At 28.3% G+C, this 16,381-nt stretch overlaps 1 protein-coding gene across 1 annotated transcript in view; it reads right to left on the bottom strand.

Annotated features, from left to right (window-relative positions):
• Nucleotides 1-15,482, bottom strand: part of LOC107453821 (Tripeptidyl-peptidase II) — a 65,950-nt gene extending 50,468 nt beyond the window's left edge. The window contains exons 1-8 of the mRNA XM_043042603.2: nt 15,035-15,482; nt 12,952-13,080; nt 12,441-12,536; nt 10,741-10,839; nt 10,528-10,661; nt 8,497-8,594; nt 1,944-2,009; nt 271-425 (exon numbers count right to left, since the gene is read on the bottom strand). Of these exons, the coding sequence (XP_042898537.1) occupies nt 271-425; nt 1,944-2,009; nt 8,497-8,594; nt 10,528-10,661; nt 10,741-10,839; nt 12,441-12,536; nt 12,952-13,080; nt 15,035-15,196 (939 nt within the window). The 5' untranslated portion in view covers nt 15,197-15,482. The remainder of the gene's footprint in view (nt 1-270; nt 426-1,943; nt 2,010-8,496; nt 8,595-10,527; nt 10,662-10,740; nt 10,840-12,440; nt 12,537-12,951; nt 13,081-15,034) is intronic.
• Between the last annotated feature and the right edge of the window lie 899 nt (nt 15,483-16,381).

The following is a 16,381-nucleotide window of genomic DNA, read 5'->3' on the forward strand; positions in this document are numbered from 1 at the left end:
GTGAAAATAATATATTATCCGCTATATGCCATAAATTAAAGAAAACAGTAGGTTTTTGACAGTTTTTACCGGTAAAAACACGGTTTTTACCACTGTCATGTCAAAAACCAGTTTTTGACGGTAAAAATCCAACCTTGGTAAGAAAGTTCCCTACATTTTCCCTGTTATTTTAGGTGATTTTTTAATTCACTGTATTTTCTAGGTTTTCCATGTGGAGTGACAACCCTCTAGAATATGAGAAGATTATAAAAAAGAAGATCCTATTCTTACAGCACGAGTCAATGCCGTCCCAGTTTCCATCGTCGAGAGACGACGGTCTCCAATAGCGATGCTGACGATCTGAGCACCAGGAGCAACACCATTCATCTCTGGATTATCAAAAAAATAGGCTGCTGCAATGCTCGCAACATGAGTTCCGTGCGCACCTGCAATAATTAGTTATATTTAAAGTTAACAATGCTTGTTTCTTAACTAAACAATGTTTTGTATCCAATTTAATTAACATAAAAAAATTATTAGGCAATAGAAAATAAAATTATAGCAAACTCTGAAACACTTTTTCACAAAAACAATAATAAATATAATAAAAACAATGTGAATACATCAGTAAGACAAGTTAACAGTTATAGCAATAGATTAAAATGTTAATTTTGAACGAATCTATGGATTTTTATACTAAGCTTTTGTCTGTAAAAATATTTCTGTTTCAAGTCATAACTTGGAACTTTTTAGCCTTTCTAAGACAAGCAAATTCAGCCCCTTTTACCATCAATCATTAATAAAATAATATATATATATATATATAAAAGAAACAGTTAAATGAACTTTAATTTATTTGTTGAATTTGTCTGCTTGGAAGAAATGAATTATTTATTAGAAACGAATTTCGTAACCATTTTACTTTAATGTAAATAAATTATTAACTGATTAAGAGAAAGACGAACAACCTTAGAATGCTCTTTCTTGGCAGCAAATTACAACGCCAAGAGTGTGAATGTTGTGACACGAAAAGTCTAAATGAGTGTTGTGAATTTATAGGTTCTGCCAATTGGCAATAAAAACACTGTGTATCACGATGGATTTTGTGAAAAGTAGCTAGACAACTCTTTTTCTTTCCCTTGCTTATATTATCATTGCTACAATATTATCGAGTAGTATTTGCATTGCATTAGAGTTGCACAATGAGCTATTGGCAAACAGTCTGGGAAATATCCCTAAGGATGTGCCATCACTATTTTGATTCTTCAAAGAGGTCATTTCGCTTTGGCAGCCTTACAAAGCACTAGGGTTTGAAAAGTTCACAAAGTTTCGAGCACCACTATTGCACACTCTTAATTCCTGTGCAAGCTGTTCAAAGTGCTTACACACTGAACTTCTATCAACAATACTTGACTTCTCTGATTTACTGGAAACCTTAAGCCACTGCAAGACAATATTATCTCAAAAAACCAATAAGAGATTTTTTTACAAAATATTTTAATATTTTGCAGCGTATAGCTTATCATACAAACAGGCCAATGATAAAAAAAAATAAATAAAAAAAAAAAAAAAAAACAATTATGGGAAATTTTCTTTGTCATTTCCTATAACTCAAAAACAAATTTACTTAAATTTAATATGTCCCTGTGAACATACATCAACTTAGATCTTCAAATATTTATTTCCTTCAGCTTGCTTATTTTTCAAAATTAATTTTTCTTTCTTAAAGTACATTTTTTTAGAAGTATTCTAAAAGAATAATATGATGAAAATAAATTCTAAATAATGAATTTTTCAAAATTAAAGAAGTCATTTACAATTTTTGAAGATCAGCTCATAATTGTTATAATAAATTTGATGCTAAACATTAAATAACATAAACAAATAGCTAAGTTACAAAACAAAATAAAACTTGTAATTTTTATATACAATATTTTTGATCAAAAGTAAAAAGTAGGATTTACTTGAAGTGCTCACAATCTCTAATAAATTTCCATCATCATAGATGTTAACACAATAATTCAGCAGATCTGTAATAAAATTTATTAAATGATTTAACACTTCGAAAGAAAAAAAATTTTATGATAAAAATGTATTTCAATATGCATTTAATAAATTTGATAAAAACAGCAAAAATATTTTTATTTACTCTTAGTAATTGAAGTTATGAGTAAATTAAATAACCAATAAAAAACAGAATTTTAAATTTTGTAAAATAAATGACATTTTTATCTTATTTTCTTCTTAATTGTTTATAGAGTAGAATCTTGACTATTTAAACCTATTTCAGCTGAAATTTCAGTTAACTAAAATCAAATTTCTACATTTTATGTTAGTATCTTGATTGCGTGTTGATCTTTAAAGATAAAAATACAAGTGCTCTAAACTAGAATACAAACTTAATGAAACACGATGTTAAAAAAACTTGATGAAAATTTATTATGATAATGGTCGAAATTCTAATATTAAAGATAGGAAAATTGTATGTTTATGATGAGTTAAATTTATTTATTTTTTTTATTAAATCTTGTAAAAACTTTATGCTTTTTGGCAATTTGTCATAACTAACTTGATTTTTAATGGAAGCTTAGTTTTTGAAAGAGAATACAGTAAAAATGTAAAGAAAGTTTTATCAAAATGTTAAATGCAAAAAACCAGCAATTCAAAAATTACAAAAAAAAAAAAAAANAAAAAAAAAAAAAAAAAAAAAAAAAAAAAAAAAAAAAAAAAAAAAAAAAAAAAAAATGAATTTCCTACACCTATGGTGCTTAAAACAGGCAAATTAATGGTTGAATGCTAAAAAGGAAAGCAGGCAGATCAGGGTTCCCACTCAGTTACAGAAAAAAAAAATTCCCTCACTTTTTTTGGTCTAACAGGTAAATTTCAATGAAAATCCATATTTTATCTATACCACAAAATTTTTCATCAGAAAACTCTTAATTTTTTTTTTTTTTTTTTTCTGTAATGCTAAGCATTATGAAATCTTGCACTTTCAGTTTCACAATTTTAATAATGTTACTCTTTTTATTTTGGATTTTATGGACAATTTAGATAATAGGCTTGATTTAGAAAATATTTATATTAGTAGTCTGTTATTAGTACACCAGTTCAACACATAGACATCCCCCCACCATCTCTAGATGAGGTTGTCTTTGCTATTAAAAAACTTAACAATAGGTCTGTATACTGTATACCATTTGAGCTACTAAAAACTGAAGAACCAGAGCTTCTTAACGCCATCTATAATACTATGGTTAAAATTTGGTATACGGAGAAATTGCCCATTGAATGGGAAGAAGGCTCCATTTGTTCCATATTTAAGAAAGGAGATCAGCTCGAATGTCGTAACTATAGGAGCATTACACTCCTCAATACGGCATATAAAATATTCTCCAACTTACTTTTTACAAGACTTCTCCCTTTTACCGACAAAATAATTGGAGATTACCAATGAGGTTTTAGATCACAAAGATCTACAACAGATCAAATTCGCACCCTAAAACAAATTTTAGAAAAAACTAAGGAATATAATATCAAAACTTTTCATTTATTTATAGACTTTAAAGCTGCTTACGACAGCATAAAGAGAGATAAACTACTGGAAGCAATTAAACTTCTGCCACAAATATGGGCCTTACCATCATCGATGATAAAACTAAATTTATGGAATCTCCAGCCACAACTGTAAATCATGATCCTTTATTCATAAATGGTTACACCTTTGAAAAGGTTAATGAATTCAAATACCTTGGAACAATGATCAATGCCCAAAACAGCATAAAGACAGAAGTAGACAACCGAATTAAAATGGCAAACAAGTGTTTCTTTGAACTAAGAAGGCAATTAAGATCAAGCCTAATCTGTCGAAAAACCAAAATTAAAATTTATAAGACTCTTATTCTACCTGTATTGCTCTATGCAAGTGAAACATGGACACTAAACACAGACACTAAGCATACTCTTGTTGTTTTTGAAAGGAAAATCCTTAAAAATATTTTTGGCCCAGTACAGGGGAAAGGCGAATTAGATACAACTTTGAATTATATAGACTCCATGAACAGCCACAGATAGTGCAGGTTATCCGAAGCAATAGATTAAGATGACTTGGCCATATCTGGAGAGGTCCAGAAAACAATGCAGTACAAATTGCCACCTTTAAAAATCCTTTTGGATCTCGGCCCAGTGTAAGACGTCCAACTAGATATCTGGATGACACTACTAAAGATCTCAAAGTAATAAAGATTAACAACTGGAAAAAAGATAGGAGGCGTTGGAGGCTACGCATGGTTGAGGCAGCCAAGGCCTGCAAGGGGCTGTCGTGCTGAAGAAGAAGAAGTCTTAAAACACTTTTTCCTTATGGTATAAATAGTACATTTAATGGTGAAGGCACTAGTGATTTTAATAACTTTTGTGTTTATGATAAATTTAAAGTGTTTTATTTTCCTACAGCTTTAGTTCTAGTCTTAGATATAAAAGAGTTAATGGTAAAGGACATGGAAAAATTATTGATTTTGATGAAATTACAAAAATTTGTAACTATCAAGTTAATCTTAACAATATTTTTCTTATTAGGAAACATATTTTTGGCTTTAAAAACAAAGTTCTTAATTTCATTTTTAAATTTGGGAATAAAATTAAATTTGATACTGAACTTATTAAATTTATTGTTTTAGATTTAGTTAAATCTAAGCTTGGGGTAGATAAAACTGATTTACTTTTCAAAAAACTTACTAAAGTTCAGAAAGTTTCTTGTACTATTAATTTTCAAGATAAAAAATTTGAAACTGCTAGGATTTCACAAGTTATTCGTTAATTTTCTGACATTTTCCCTTTAAAACAAGTTTAAGTTTCTATAGCTTATAAATATTCCTCTACTTAAAGGAAGAGAATTTGTAACTATAATTTTTTAAGTAGGGATTTAAATGATAATTCTTTTACTGATTGTCATTGTAAAGATGAAAATTTTTATCAATATATTGATAATGATTATGGTCATGTTATTATGGGAAATTTAGATATTGTAGGAGATCAGGATTTAATTGATACTATGAGTAAAGGTTCTAAATTTAGGACCAGGTGTAAAATTAGGAATAAAGATTTTATTTTATCAGTGAAAAGAGATCTAGATTTTTTTATTGCTAAGGTTTCTAGAAGATATCATTGGCCTGTTGAGGGTTTTATAGAGTGGAAGGCTAAAATTGTTGAAACAGTTAAATTTAATTTATTTTATTCCAAGTTTTTTTTATTATCCTAAAGGTAGCATTATTGATAATGACTTGTTTGAAAAGATTAAAAATCTTAAGAAAAAATTTATCATTACTGTTGTTGATAAAGCTTCTAATAATTTTTCTATTATGCTTAAATATTTTTTTAGAAAATTAATAATTGAGGAATATAATGCTAATAATACTTATTATAAATTAAAAGAAGATAAAAAAAAAAGTTATTGAAAAAAGGATTATTGCTTTGAGTAAAAAATTAAAATTTAAATTGAATAAGATTTCTTTTCCATATTTATTTCCTATTGTTAAATTTTATAAGAATCCAGTTAAGTTTACATTTATTGCATGTGGTATCAATTGTTATAATTCTAGTATTAGTAAAAAGTTTTTTAATTTTCTGAAAATTATTTTACTTAAGATTAAAAAAGAGAATAATATTGTTATTGATAGTAACATTGATGTTTTGAATTTTATTAATAATAATGTAGTGTCTAATATTAATATTTTCGTTTTTGAAATTTTATACACTAGTATACCCCATGCACAAATTATAGATATATGTTGTAATATTTTTGATAAATATTTAATTAATCAAAATATTGATAAATCTTACTGGTTGGATATTTGTAAGTTTAATCTTTTTGAAAATTTTCTTTTTAATGGTATTAATTTTTATAAACAAACTATTGGGATTCCGCAAAGTAATTCCTTTTCTGGTGCTTTTGCCAATATTTTTTTTAATTTTTTTGAAGCTAAAGCTAGTGAATTTAGTGATTTTAAAGCTTTTAGATATATAGAAGATTTAATTTTATTTAACTGTGATAATTTTGATTTTATTTATAATATTTATCCTAAGGAATTGATTTTGAAAAAAACTAATGATAATTGTTTTAGTGCTGAATACTTAGATTTCAAAATAGATATTGTAGATCAGCAAAATAAAATTGGTGTATTTGATAAAAAGAAAAGCTTTTAATTTTATTGTTATTTTTTTTACTGCAATTTTGATACTAATTTATGCAGTAAAATTTTCAAAAATTTTGTTTTTTCTCAATTGTTTAGAATTAATAAAATCTGTAATAATGTTTTAAGTTTTCAAGAGGCTACTAGTAATTTTTTTTAAAAATTTAGAAAATAATGGTTTTTCTTTTAACTTTTGTAATATAGATTCTAAAATTAAGAATTACTAAAAAAATTTTTTTCATTGGTTAAAATTCCAATTCTATTCAATTCTTCTCAGTAACATTTTTCTTTTGTTTTATAACGTCACTACCTTCTTAACTGCTGTCCTTTCTTTAAACTGGGCAGTTTTGGGGGAGTTGTTTTGATGTTTTAGTCTTTCTCATTTGTATCTTGCAGTCATACGTGAATTTTTCAGTTAATTGGATTCTTGTTATTCCAAGTAAGTTTTCTTAATGTATTTGTCTTGTTTTATTCTAATGATTGTACATGCTTCTTTTTTTTAAACGAATTTTAATTTGTATCATACTAGTAAGTTTTCTTTCTTACTATCCTTCTGTACTTGTCTCGTTTTTTTCTATTGCTTTATGCTTCTGTACTTTACTGTATTGTATAACTTATTTTTCTATTTATTCTTGTATTTTTCTGGACCTGTGCAAAACTTTTGGGGTACAGAGAAAGCAAATTTTTTGACTTTTGTCTTAGCTTTTCTCGATAAAAAAAAGTTTTGCATTTTATGACAATTCAAGGCTGGTACACTGATGATGTCACATTTTTTCCCCAATTTTTTACTAATTTTTCTTCAATGTCTCATTTGTTTAATTCCTCTTGGTTTCTTTGCTGCTAAGCGCATTTTTCCATTTGGATGTTTTAACCTTCTTAATCTTTTTTAATTTTTATTTTTGCATTAATATTTTAATTTCTTTTTATAATCGAATCCCAATAACTGATTACTGTTACTGACAATTTTAAGACAAGTTATTTTCCAGGTATAATGTAGGAATTTCCCAGGTTTTTGTTAAAAAATGTCAACTTCCCCTGACTTTTGGAGTTAAAATAAAATTCCCTGACAATTCCAGGTTTTCCCTGTTCTCCTTGACTCATGGGAACCCTGGCAGATAGAGAATTAAAAAAATTCTGAAACGATTGGCTAAAATTGCAAAAATAAATAAGTAAAAGATTTAAAAGTGTCAATTTTACATAATAATCTTTTTTATTACGATTATAATATTTAATATGTCTGTTACAGTGAATGATCAAAATCAAGAGAATGTCAACAATCACATAGTTGCTTTGGTGAATGTACTAAATATATGTGATTTGATATTAATTTAGTCGTTGCTTTTATTATATTTTTTCGATATTTTAATATCTGCTGAGGATCGATTAGGAGAAACATCAGTGTTCAGAGTACTGATTAAATTGTATACTGGGTTTGTATACTGGGCAGTGGCACTTGATCTTAAAGAAACATTAATGTAGGGCATACCGGGCAGTGGCACTTAACTAGACCTAGTATATATTTAGGACATTTACATCAATTTCAGTCGTTCACAGTAGCATGTCTATTTGCTTTTAACAAGTTCGTTAAAACAAGAATTCCCTCTGCTATTAAGAATCATCATTATAACGTATGTACTTTTAATTTTTATAAAAATATTTAACAACTTATTATTTAATTCCAGCCAACTAAATAAAAATAATAATAATAAAATAGTGTATATGCAATTGAAAAATCCAATCAGATATTTTATATAAATATTTTTTTGCATGACACAAAACTTTAGACAGTAATACCATTTTTTTTTCTCCTCAGCAAAAACTTCCTGCTTCAGGCAGGCAACATTTGACCATAGAGCAATTTATGGCAAAAATTCTAACGTAATAAGTTCGAATTTATAATTAGAAGATTAAAAAATAAGAGAAATTCAATTGTTCCTTTTGGATGTTTCTTTTTCAATTTTTATATCTGGGCATTCCATTTTCAACCATTATTTTATGTTTTGTATGTATATTTTATGATATTTACTGATCAGCGCTAATGCTTGACGAAAGGAGAATTATTTCAATAGGCATTATTCTCCTGAAGTTTTTCAAAGTTAGTAATTCGATTATAAACTGGCAACCAAACTTTAGCTTTGAAAAATTTCTAAAAGTTCTCTGAGGTTAGATTCAGAAATATCGAGTACTTAAGTTCTTTACACATATTTTTCACTTTAAATCTCAAAAACAAAATATGAAAAATAAAATGATATTCATAAAGAATGCATAAACCTCAAATAACTTGAGATTCTTTTAGCGAAATACTGTCAAAATGTAATTTAAAGAGGAATACCCATTTCAGTAAGTCTGGCATATTCATATGTTTCGGAAAAGCTGCCAAGAAGATCACAATTTTCTAAATCTCCTTCTTCTGAAGTATCAATAACTGCCCTAAAAAATGAATACAAAATTTATATACTGTACAAAATATTGAATGTCATTCATTTTCTTAGAATTTAACTTTCATACCAATTTTAAAAATGACTTTTAACATTGTTATAATGTTTAAAATGGTTTCCTCATAATTTTTGTTAGCCATCTTGTGCAAGATGAAATGTGCACAAGATGGCTTGTGAAAGTTTTAAAAACTTGAAGAATTGTGAAAGTTTTAAAAACTAATTTTTGCATGTTTGAGATATATGTGGATCCTATATTTTACTCAAAATGAAACCTATAACTCACGAGTATGTGGATTTTGATTATACAGGACACTTTCGATATCTCAAAAACCTTGCTAAAAAAATATTTTCCCCCTTGGCATTATATATCCACCTAATGTTCATTTGAATTCCCATGCTGAAGAGTTTATTCTCAAAACTTAGTCAGGTCAAATTTTTTCAAAACAGAAAATGAAATTTTTCGGAAAAATCAGAATGTAAGTTAATTCTTTTCTTATTTTTGTCTTACTTTTCAAAATTAAATTGTCATTGCTGTATTTAGACTTATAGTCAACCAACTATCATTACATACATATTTCATGGTAGTTAATGGTATGCTTCATGACTCTACTTCTTGGAGTAATATTTTCGAACATATTTTTCTACTTTTTGAACATATTTAGTTCTGAACTCGCCATCGCGAAACGTGTTTAGGGGACCTTCAAATTAGAGATATCGAGAGTATACTGTATAAAGAATTGGGGAAAGGAATGAATTTACATTGCTTTATGACGGTTCTTTAAAATGAGCACATGGTATTTGTTTATGGGAAGTGGGAGAATTTTACTTTCAATAGAGTGTTATGTATTTTAGAATGCAAACCTATTTTCAATTGATTATTATATATTCTCCACATATTCAAAATTTCTCCCAATACTTGATCCAGGAGTTCCCTAGTCGTCTGGATTGGGTTCAAAATTACAAGGCTAAGGAGTTGAACACTAGAAGTCGTAAACCCAAAAATTGGGTCAGCTGTTCAACAACGGTTATAAAACAAATAAATAAGATTCCAGCTAGTCATTATTTTATATTAAATTACAGATTATGTATAGTCTGCAATGGAATGGGTAAAACACATATTAAAAATGTTGGAAAAAATTTTTTTATTAAATGTAGGTTTTCATAATTTCAATAGTTCTTCTTAGGCCTGCTTGGAAACAATTTTTTCTCTTTCACTATTGCCCTTTCATTAAAAAAAGTGACACCTAAAGCCTTATTACGCAATCCATAAAAAAAATACGATTAAAGCAATTTCTTCAAAGATGGACATCTTTCAAACAATTCCTACTTTTCGAAATTTGATGAATTCTTTCATAGATTATATTTTTCCTGTGGTGGCTCCTTAGCTGACACTTTGACCTTCTATCGTTTATTAAAGCACAGTGCAGTGATAAAAGATTAATCAACTTTAGATTTAAGGAGAAGAAAAGGAACCCTGTGAGGAGAAAATTTCTGTTTCTCTAATTACATTAAAAATAAATTAAATATCAATTATAAGTGTTGTGTTACAGTTTTTCTTTACCTCACCGTCATTATAAACATGCTCTGATTGGTTATTGTAAATGTCACAGGAGTTGATAAGTGTTATATGTTCCCTTTTTCCTTTTCTAAATAACGTTTTTGTTAATTCAAAGTTTTCTCTAAAATTTTGCTTGTTTTACTATTTTTACTACGTCAGAAGACAGATCATTATTGACTATAATGAAAATTATACACTGACTTTAATATATTTGATTAAGGATATGATAGAAATGAAATTATTTTTGTTTTTGGAAAATAGTTTTATTTTCCTTTTCGATAGACTGGTTTTAAAAAGCATGAGCTTCATCAAATTTCAATAGTTGGATCCTGGAAAACAGTACATTAAAAATAAATTTTTCGATTACCTCCAGCATTTTCCATCATGAAATACAACACAATCATATGTTGGACCAAGATCACAATATTTTTTTTCAAGAGTATTCAAAATTTCGATTTGAGTTTCTAATTCTTCTTTCTTGAATTTCTCTTCAACAGTAAGCTATAAAAAGCACAAATAAAATCTTAAACCATGTACAAAAATGTCAATTTTCAAATTATTAAAAAACAAAAGGTCTTACTTGAGATGTATGTTGACTGTTAAATTCGTGCAAGGCTCGACTCGCTTCTGCCAATTGATATTTGTGATCAGCATCCCAAAATGCTTCCTTCCTATCTTTCTGAAATAAGTTTAGATGACAAAATTAAATACAAAACTTTTTAGATAAAAGCAGTTTACAATAATATAACTTCACCTATTTTTTCTATATATTTATAGAAACAAAGAAACTTTGAATAATATTTTCTTTTTCAAAACTTAAATTATATTATTATGATTCAATAAATATATTTCGGGACAAAAATAACAAAACAATCAAAAACCTCCGCCATAAAATTATAAACACATTTTAGGGCACTTATTTTAGATTTAGTCATTTTAATTTACTTTAATCTCATTTATTTTAATTAAAATTTTTAATTTTTCTTCTTTGCAAGTTTGAAATGAATTTTTTTTAACAAAGATGCATTCAAAGATTCATTGGAAACTGCAATATTTAAAAACTAACTTTTAATAAAATTTAAATTAAAAACTAACTTTTAATAAAATCTAAATAAATACATTTGTAACATTGTTTTATGGATAATTGTAAATGTCATTAAAATTATAGGTGAGGAACACAGAACAGAAGTAAAAGTGAAAGCTTTTGCAGAAACATATTTGTTTTGAATCAATTAAATTCAGTTAAGCGTAAGGAGATATGACTGAAGCACCTCTTCAGTACACTAACCTAGTTCATGGACTCCAGTCTTTAACACATACCTAGATGGAATCTGATTGGTTGTCTAAGCAATTTCCATTTTTCTACAGAATTAAAGAATTTTTGAAGACAGTCAAGTATAGTTTTTTTTTAGTGCAATCTTAACATTAAAAATACTTCAATTATTTTGAAACGAATGTGAAGCAGTAATTCTCTAGTTATTATAAAAAAATGTATATTGTCTACAAAATCTCTATAGTTTATGTGAAGACACTTTAAAATCATCAATTTTAAAAAAAAAATAATGAAACTTTTAATCTTTGGTAAATTAAGCAATGATACAGTCATTATTTCAGAAGTATAATTTTTGATGTATCTGCAGAAAAACTACAGCTTTTTTGTGTTGCTGCAACAAAGAGAGAGTCTTTAGGCAATCAAACAAATTTTGATGTCATTGAACTCTCTGCTCTTGTCTATATAACTCCAACTGTTTATGAAGATTATTTTATTATTATTATATATTAATTTTTGATAACTAATTTCTTAAATTTTTATACGGATTCTAAACATATAGATTAAAGATGCAAGTATGAATAAAAAAATACAGAAAATACATGTTTGACATAATCATAAATATTTTTCAATTTTCAAACATCTCCATTAAACAAAATTTGATATTATACTCTAAAAACCGTAAATAAATAAACGACTCCCAATTCATCCTTATAAAATTTCTTGATAAGAAATTTTTTTTTCTCTAAATCTTTACATATTTTATGCAAAAGTCATAAAAACACAGAAACAACATATTAGGTAGAAAATATAAGAAACTTCAATTACTTTTGTACAATTTACAAATGTCCCTCTGTTCAACATATAAATTTTTTTTTAATTATAGACAATTTTATGATGGAAATCAGAAGGGGAAAAAAAGCAAAATTCCTTTTAAAAGGCGGCATGACTTTTAGTATTATAAATGAAAAATATCAAAACATTATTCATGAATCATGCTAATAACTTACTATAATTCGTTCTTTCAAAATCTTGGGATATAACTCATAAGCATTTTTGACTCCTAAATGATACTTTCCTGTTGGATTTTTCCAATCAGATGGCACCTATAGAAAAGTTGTAAATAAGATTAGCAATTTTTCTTCCCCTGAATATATATTCAAAACCAGAGTAATAAGGAAAAAAAAAAGCCTAAAGGTTTTTCATTTTGTTTCAACTGAGTTTTCCTAGTTCATTTAAAAGAATAAGTAAAAAAATATTTTATGCTTTGTCCTAAATTCCTTATATGAAGTATAAGTTCACATAAAAATATAAGTTCTTTTAACTTATCTATAAATCAATATATTTGATAAACAATAAAAAATTATTATTTCTCAAATATGTTAACATGAAAGGGCATGAAATTTCAATTCAACAGGTACCAGACTAACATTATTGATTGCTATTATTATAATTATTCCTTTTTTTAAATTTTAAGAGACATAAATTTAGTTATTTCTCGAAATAAATAGGAGTACTTACTTTCAATTTATTTCCGGTGAGCCCAGTAATAAATCCATTCTCAGCTTCAACAACATTAGAAGTGTCCACATCTCCAGCTCCAGAACCATCCATCATTTCAACGATTTTCTGCTTCCCATCACTCGTTTTCTGGGAAAACAAATTATTGTTTTTTTTAAAACAATTATAAAAATTAGTTTCTATTGAATTTATATATATTTTTATGCAATTTGAAGAACAATTAGAAAAAAGTTTGAAGCCAGACAACAGCTTATTGTCTCACCTTTTATTTTAATCTTAAGAGTATTGTAAAATAATCATCAAGTCTTGGTGCTTTTTTGAGAAGAGGCTTACAAGAAATTTAAAAAAATCACAGAAGGGGATTAACTTGTAAACACCCATTTGCAAAGCTTAACATGTTTTTTATTTTATTTTTTTAAAAATGCATGTTTAAAATGCTTTTTGGCACTATGTAGTTGATGCGACGACAGATCACGATGCCGAAATATTGCTCTTCACAATGTGCCCAACCAATAATGTAAATACTCTGTTAAAAACTGGCAAGTTAAGATCCTTTGATCTCCTGAGAACATTTATTTAAAACTTGATCGACATAAAATGCTATTTAATATTTGCATAAACTAGGCAAAAAATAAAATTTAAATGTATAAAATACTATATAACTTAAGGCCTAGACAGTTTTTTTCTTCTTTTATCAGTGTAATAAAGGGCAGTTAAAATTCAAAAATGAAAGGAATATATCTATACATTGGAGGGAAAGGAGACTGTTACAAAAATGTAATTTTTGGAGGAGTAAATTTTTAGACTTCCTTCAACTTCATTTTAAGATTATACAGCAAATCGTGGAAGATTTCATGCAAATCATGGATCCCCCCCCCCCTCAGAAGCAGATTGTGTCTAAAATTGTGACGTACATCGCAGAACAAACGAAGTCCTGCAGAACAATTTGTATCTTGAATAAGTGACACCGTTTTTAATAGACCCAATGCTTTCAATGGAGATGAAGAAGTTGTTTGGAACAACAGACCAGTGAATGTTTGTGTTTGCAAATGGTGCACCATCTGGTCACTTGTCCCTCAGAAAGATTTTTAAGGCAGCCCCTATTTTTTTAATGTTCGGACCTTTGGCATTTTATTAATAATTTATCCACATCCCCGTCATTAACAAAATTTTTTACTTCCAAATTGAAAAAGTAACATATCAAGAATGTTTGCCTCGGTTTAAAAAATAATGTAGTGTATCTGTGTATGATCCTGTATTTTCATAAATGAAAATAATAGTATTTTAACGTAAAGTTGACTTTTTCACTGTGAAATGCTTGCAGAATATTTGTATAAATTAATAAGTCCTGTTGCAGAACATTTGAAAATATTCTGTCCCATTTGCCATCAGGCTAACCGTGGGATGTCTTCCTCTCCAAGTAACATAAATGCCAGTTAGTTCCACCAAAAAGTCCTTTATAAATTTTTTCAATACTTTGTTGAGGGCACTCGGCTTGTGGTAGGTGGAGATAATTGGATAATAGAAGGAATAGTGGTAGAAGAAGGTTGGGGCTGGGATAGCCTTGTTGGTGGGGCATGGTTCCATTTCCAAGATGTAGTGGGTTTAATCCCTGCCGGGCGAAGATTCTAAGTGTAGTAAATGTTGACTGATGAATGTTACATCTGTCGAGTTTCAAAGCCCTCCATAAACTCAAAAATTGGGGGGAGATTATCATAGCGTGATATGTGGCAGAATAATTACCAAGTCTTGGAAACTTCCGGGCAGTGGCCCGCGAGAAACTAAAAAAAACATCACAGAAAGGGACCAACTCAAAAGGTATAACTCGTAGCCACCCCAGGTAAACATCTACATATTTTTTTTCTTTACAATTTGCAAATTTAAATTCTATTTGGCATCTTGGCGAGACAGATCACGATACGGAAATATTCAACGACGGTTATAAAAATTCTAAGCATCCATTAACTTAACATCGGTCATAAAATTGTTTAATGTCACTCAGCAATAACTTAGACATTTATTAAGAATACTACTGAGATTTAATAAAAGCACATTGGGGTTGAGACAAAATAAAATAAAGCACCTGTAGTCCCTTAGCACCAGGATCGACACCAGAATCAAAAATTGCTATTGTGATGCCTCGTCCATCATACTCGGGATACTTATTAAGAAAAGATGTTACATTAGTTTCACGCTTGGGAAGAAGAGCCCAAACTGGAAACTCATTTGAGTAATTGGATGCCATGAGTATTAATTTGAAACTTTGAAAATAATACGAGCTAATTTCATGGGTAGCCTTCCAAAATGATTAAACTACACGCTCAAGCTATACTCATCTAGCGTCTTGCTGTACGAAATCTTCAATGAAAATCAATTTTATTTTCAAAGAAGATAAATGTAAGCAAACAATGAACTAGTTTGAATTTTTTGCTTTATTTTTTTCTTCATTAAAATTTAATTCAAATTTTACATATTTGTTTTCAGTTTGCTTAAGAACGGAAGCGGCCAGAGCGTGAAGAGTACGTTTCTGGCTACCTATATCTGTCCCTTAAGTTATAAGATTTGACTTTTGCAATGCCATTCTTACTGCACGCATAAATTTACGGATATGCTGCATTTTTCTTTGCAACGACAGAAAATCCGTGAACCACGTCTCTCATTGGGAGTGACTATTATATATTCCACAAATTAAGAAATATCGAAATCATTATAAAAACCTGATTGGTGAAACAAGTTTTCTCGTGCAAAACTCATCCATCAGCAAAACTTTCTTCTCCTTCAAATCTATTGGAGATCGAAATGGGCTGCAGGTGACGTAAAGCAGAACTCTCTACCTATGGCAACACTTCACATGCTTTCCCCATTAGCGTGAGGAAAGTGATTCCTCTCTTGATTTTCATATATATTAAAATCTTTTAAGTTGGAAAACTATATGAAGCTGAAAACTACATTAAACATAGTTCTAAAGAAAAGTATCACGGAAATTTTAAAAAATATTTTTATTAAATAAAAAGGAAAAATATTAAGAAAAAGGAAAATATCGTAGTACATTCCTATACAGCTGAAAAGAGGAGGAGAGGGAAGGCATGAAACCAGTCTCCTCCCGGATGGCGTATTCGAGCGTTGCGATCGCCAGTATTTACTAATAGTTTGCGGGGGAAAATACTTTGAAATATTTAACTGGCGGATATATTATCCGGCTTTGAAAAAATTATCAGCAATAGAATTAAAAACTATTTAAATGTCCTACAGCAACAATAGTATGGATTTCGACGAAATCTTTCGACAACCAGATTATCAGTATCTTGGAATATATAAGTAATGGAGAGTTTAAAAATTAGACAATGGCCCTTATTCTACTCGATGTTGCGAAAGTATTCGATCGAGTATGGTATAAGGATCTCTTCGTCAAACTTAATAATATGAAATT

Source organism: Parasteatoda tepidariorum, chromosome 9 (assembly GCF_043381705.1).
Source record: "Parasteatoda tepidariorum isolate YZ-2023 chromosome 9, CAS_Ptep_4.0, whole genome shotgun sequence".
NCBI classification, from domain to species: domain Eukaryota; kingdom Metazoa; phylum Arthropoda; class Arachnida; order Araneae; family Theridiidae; genus Parasteatoda; species Parasteatoda tepidariorum.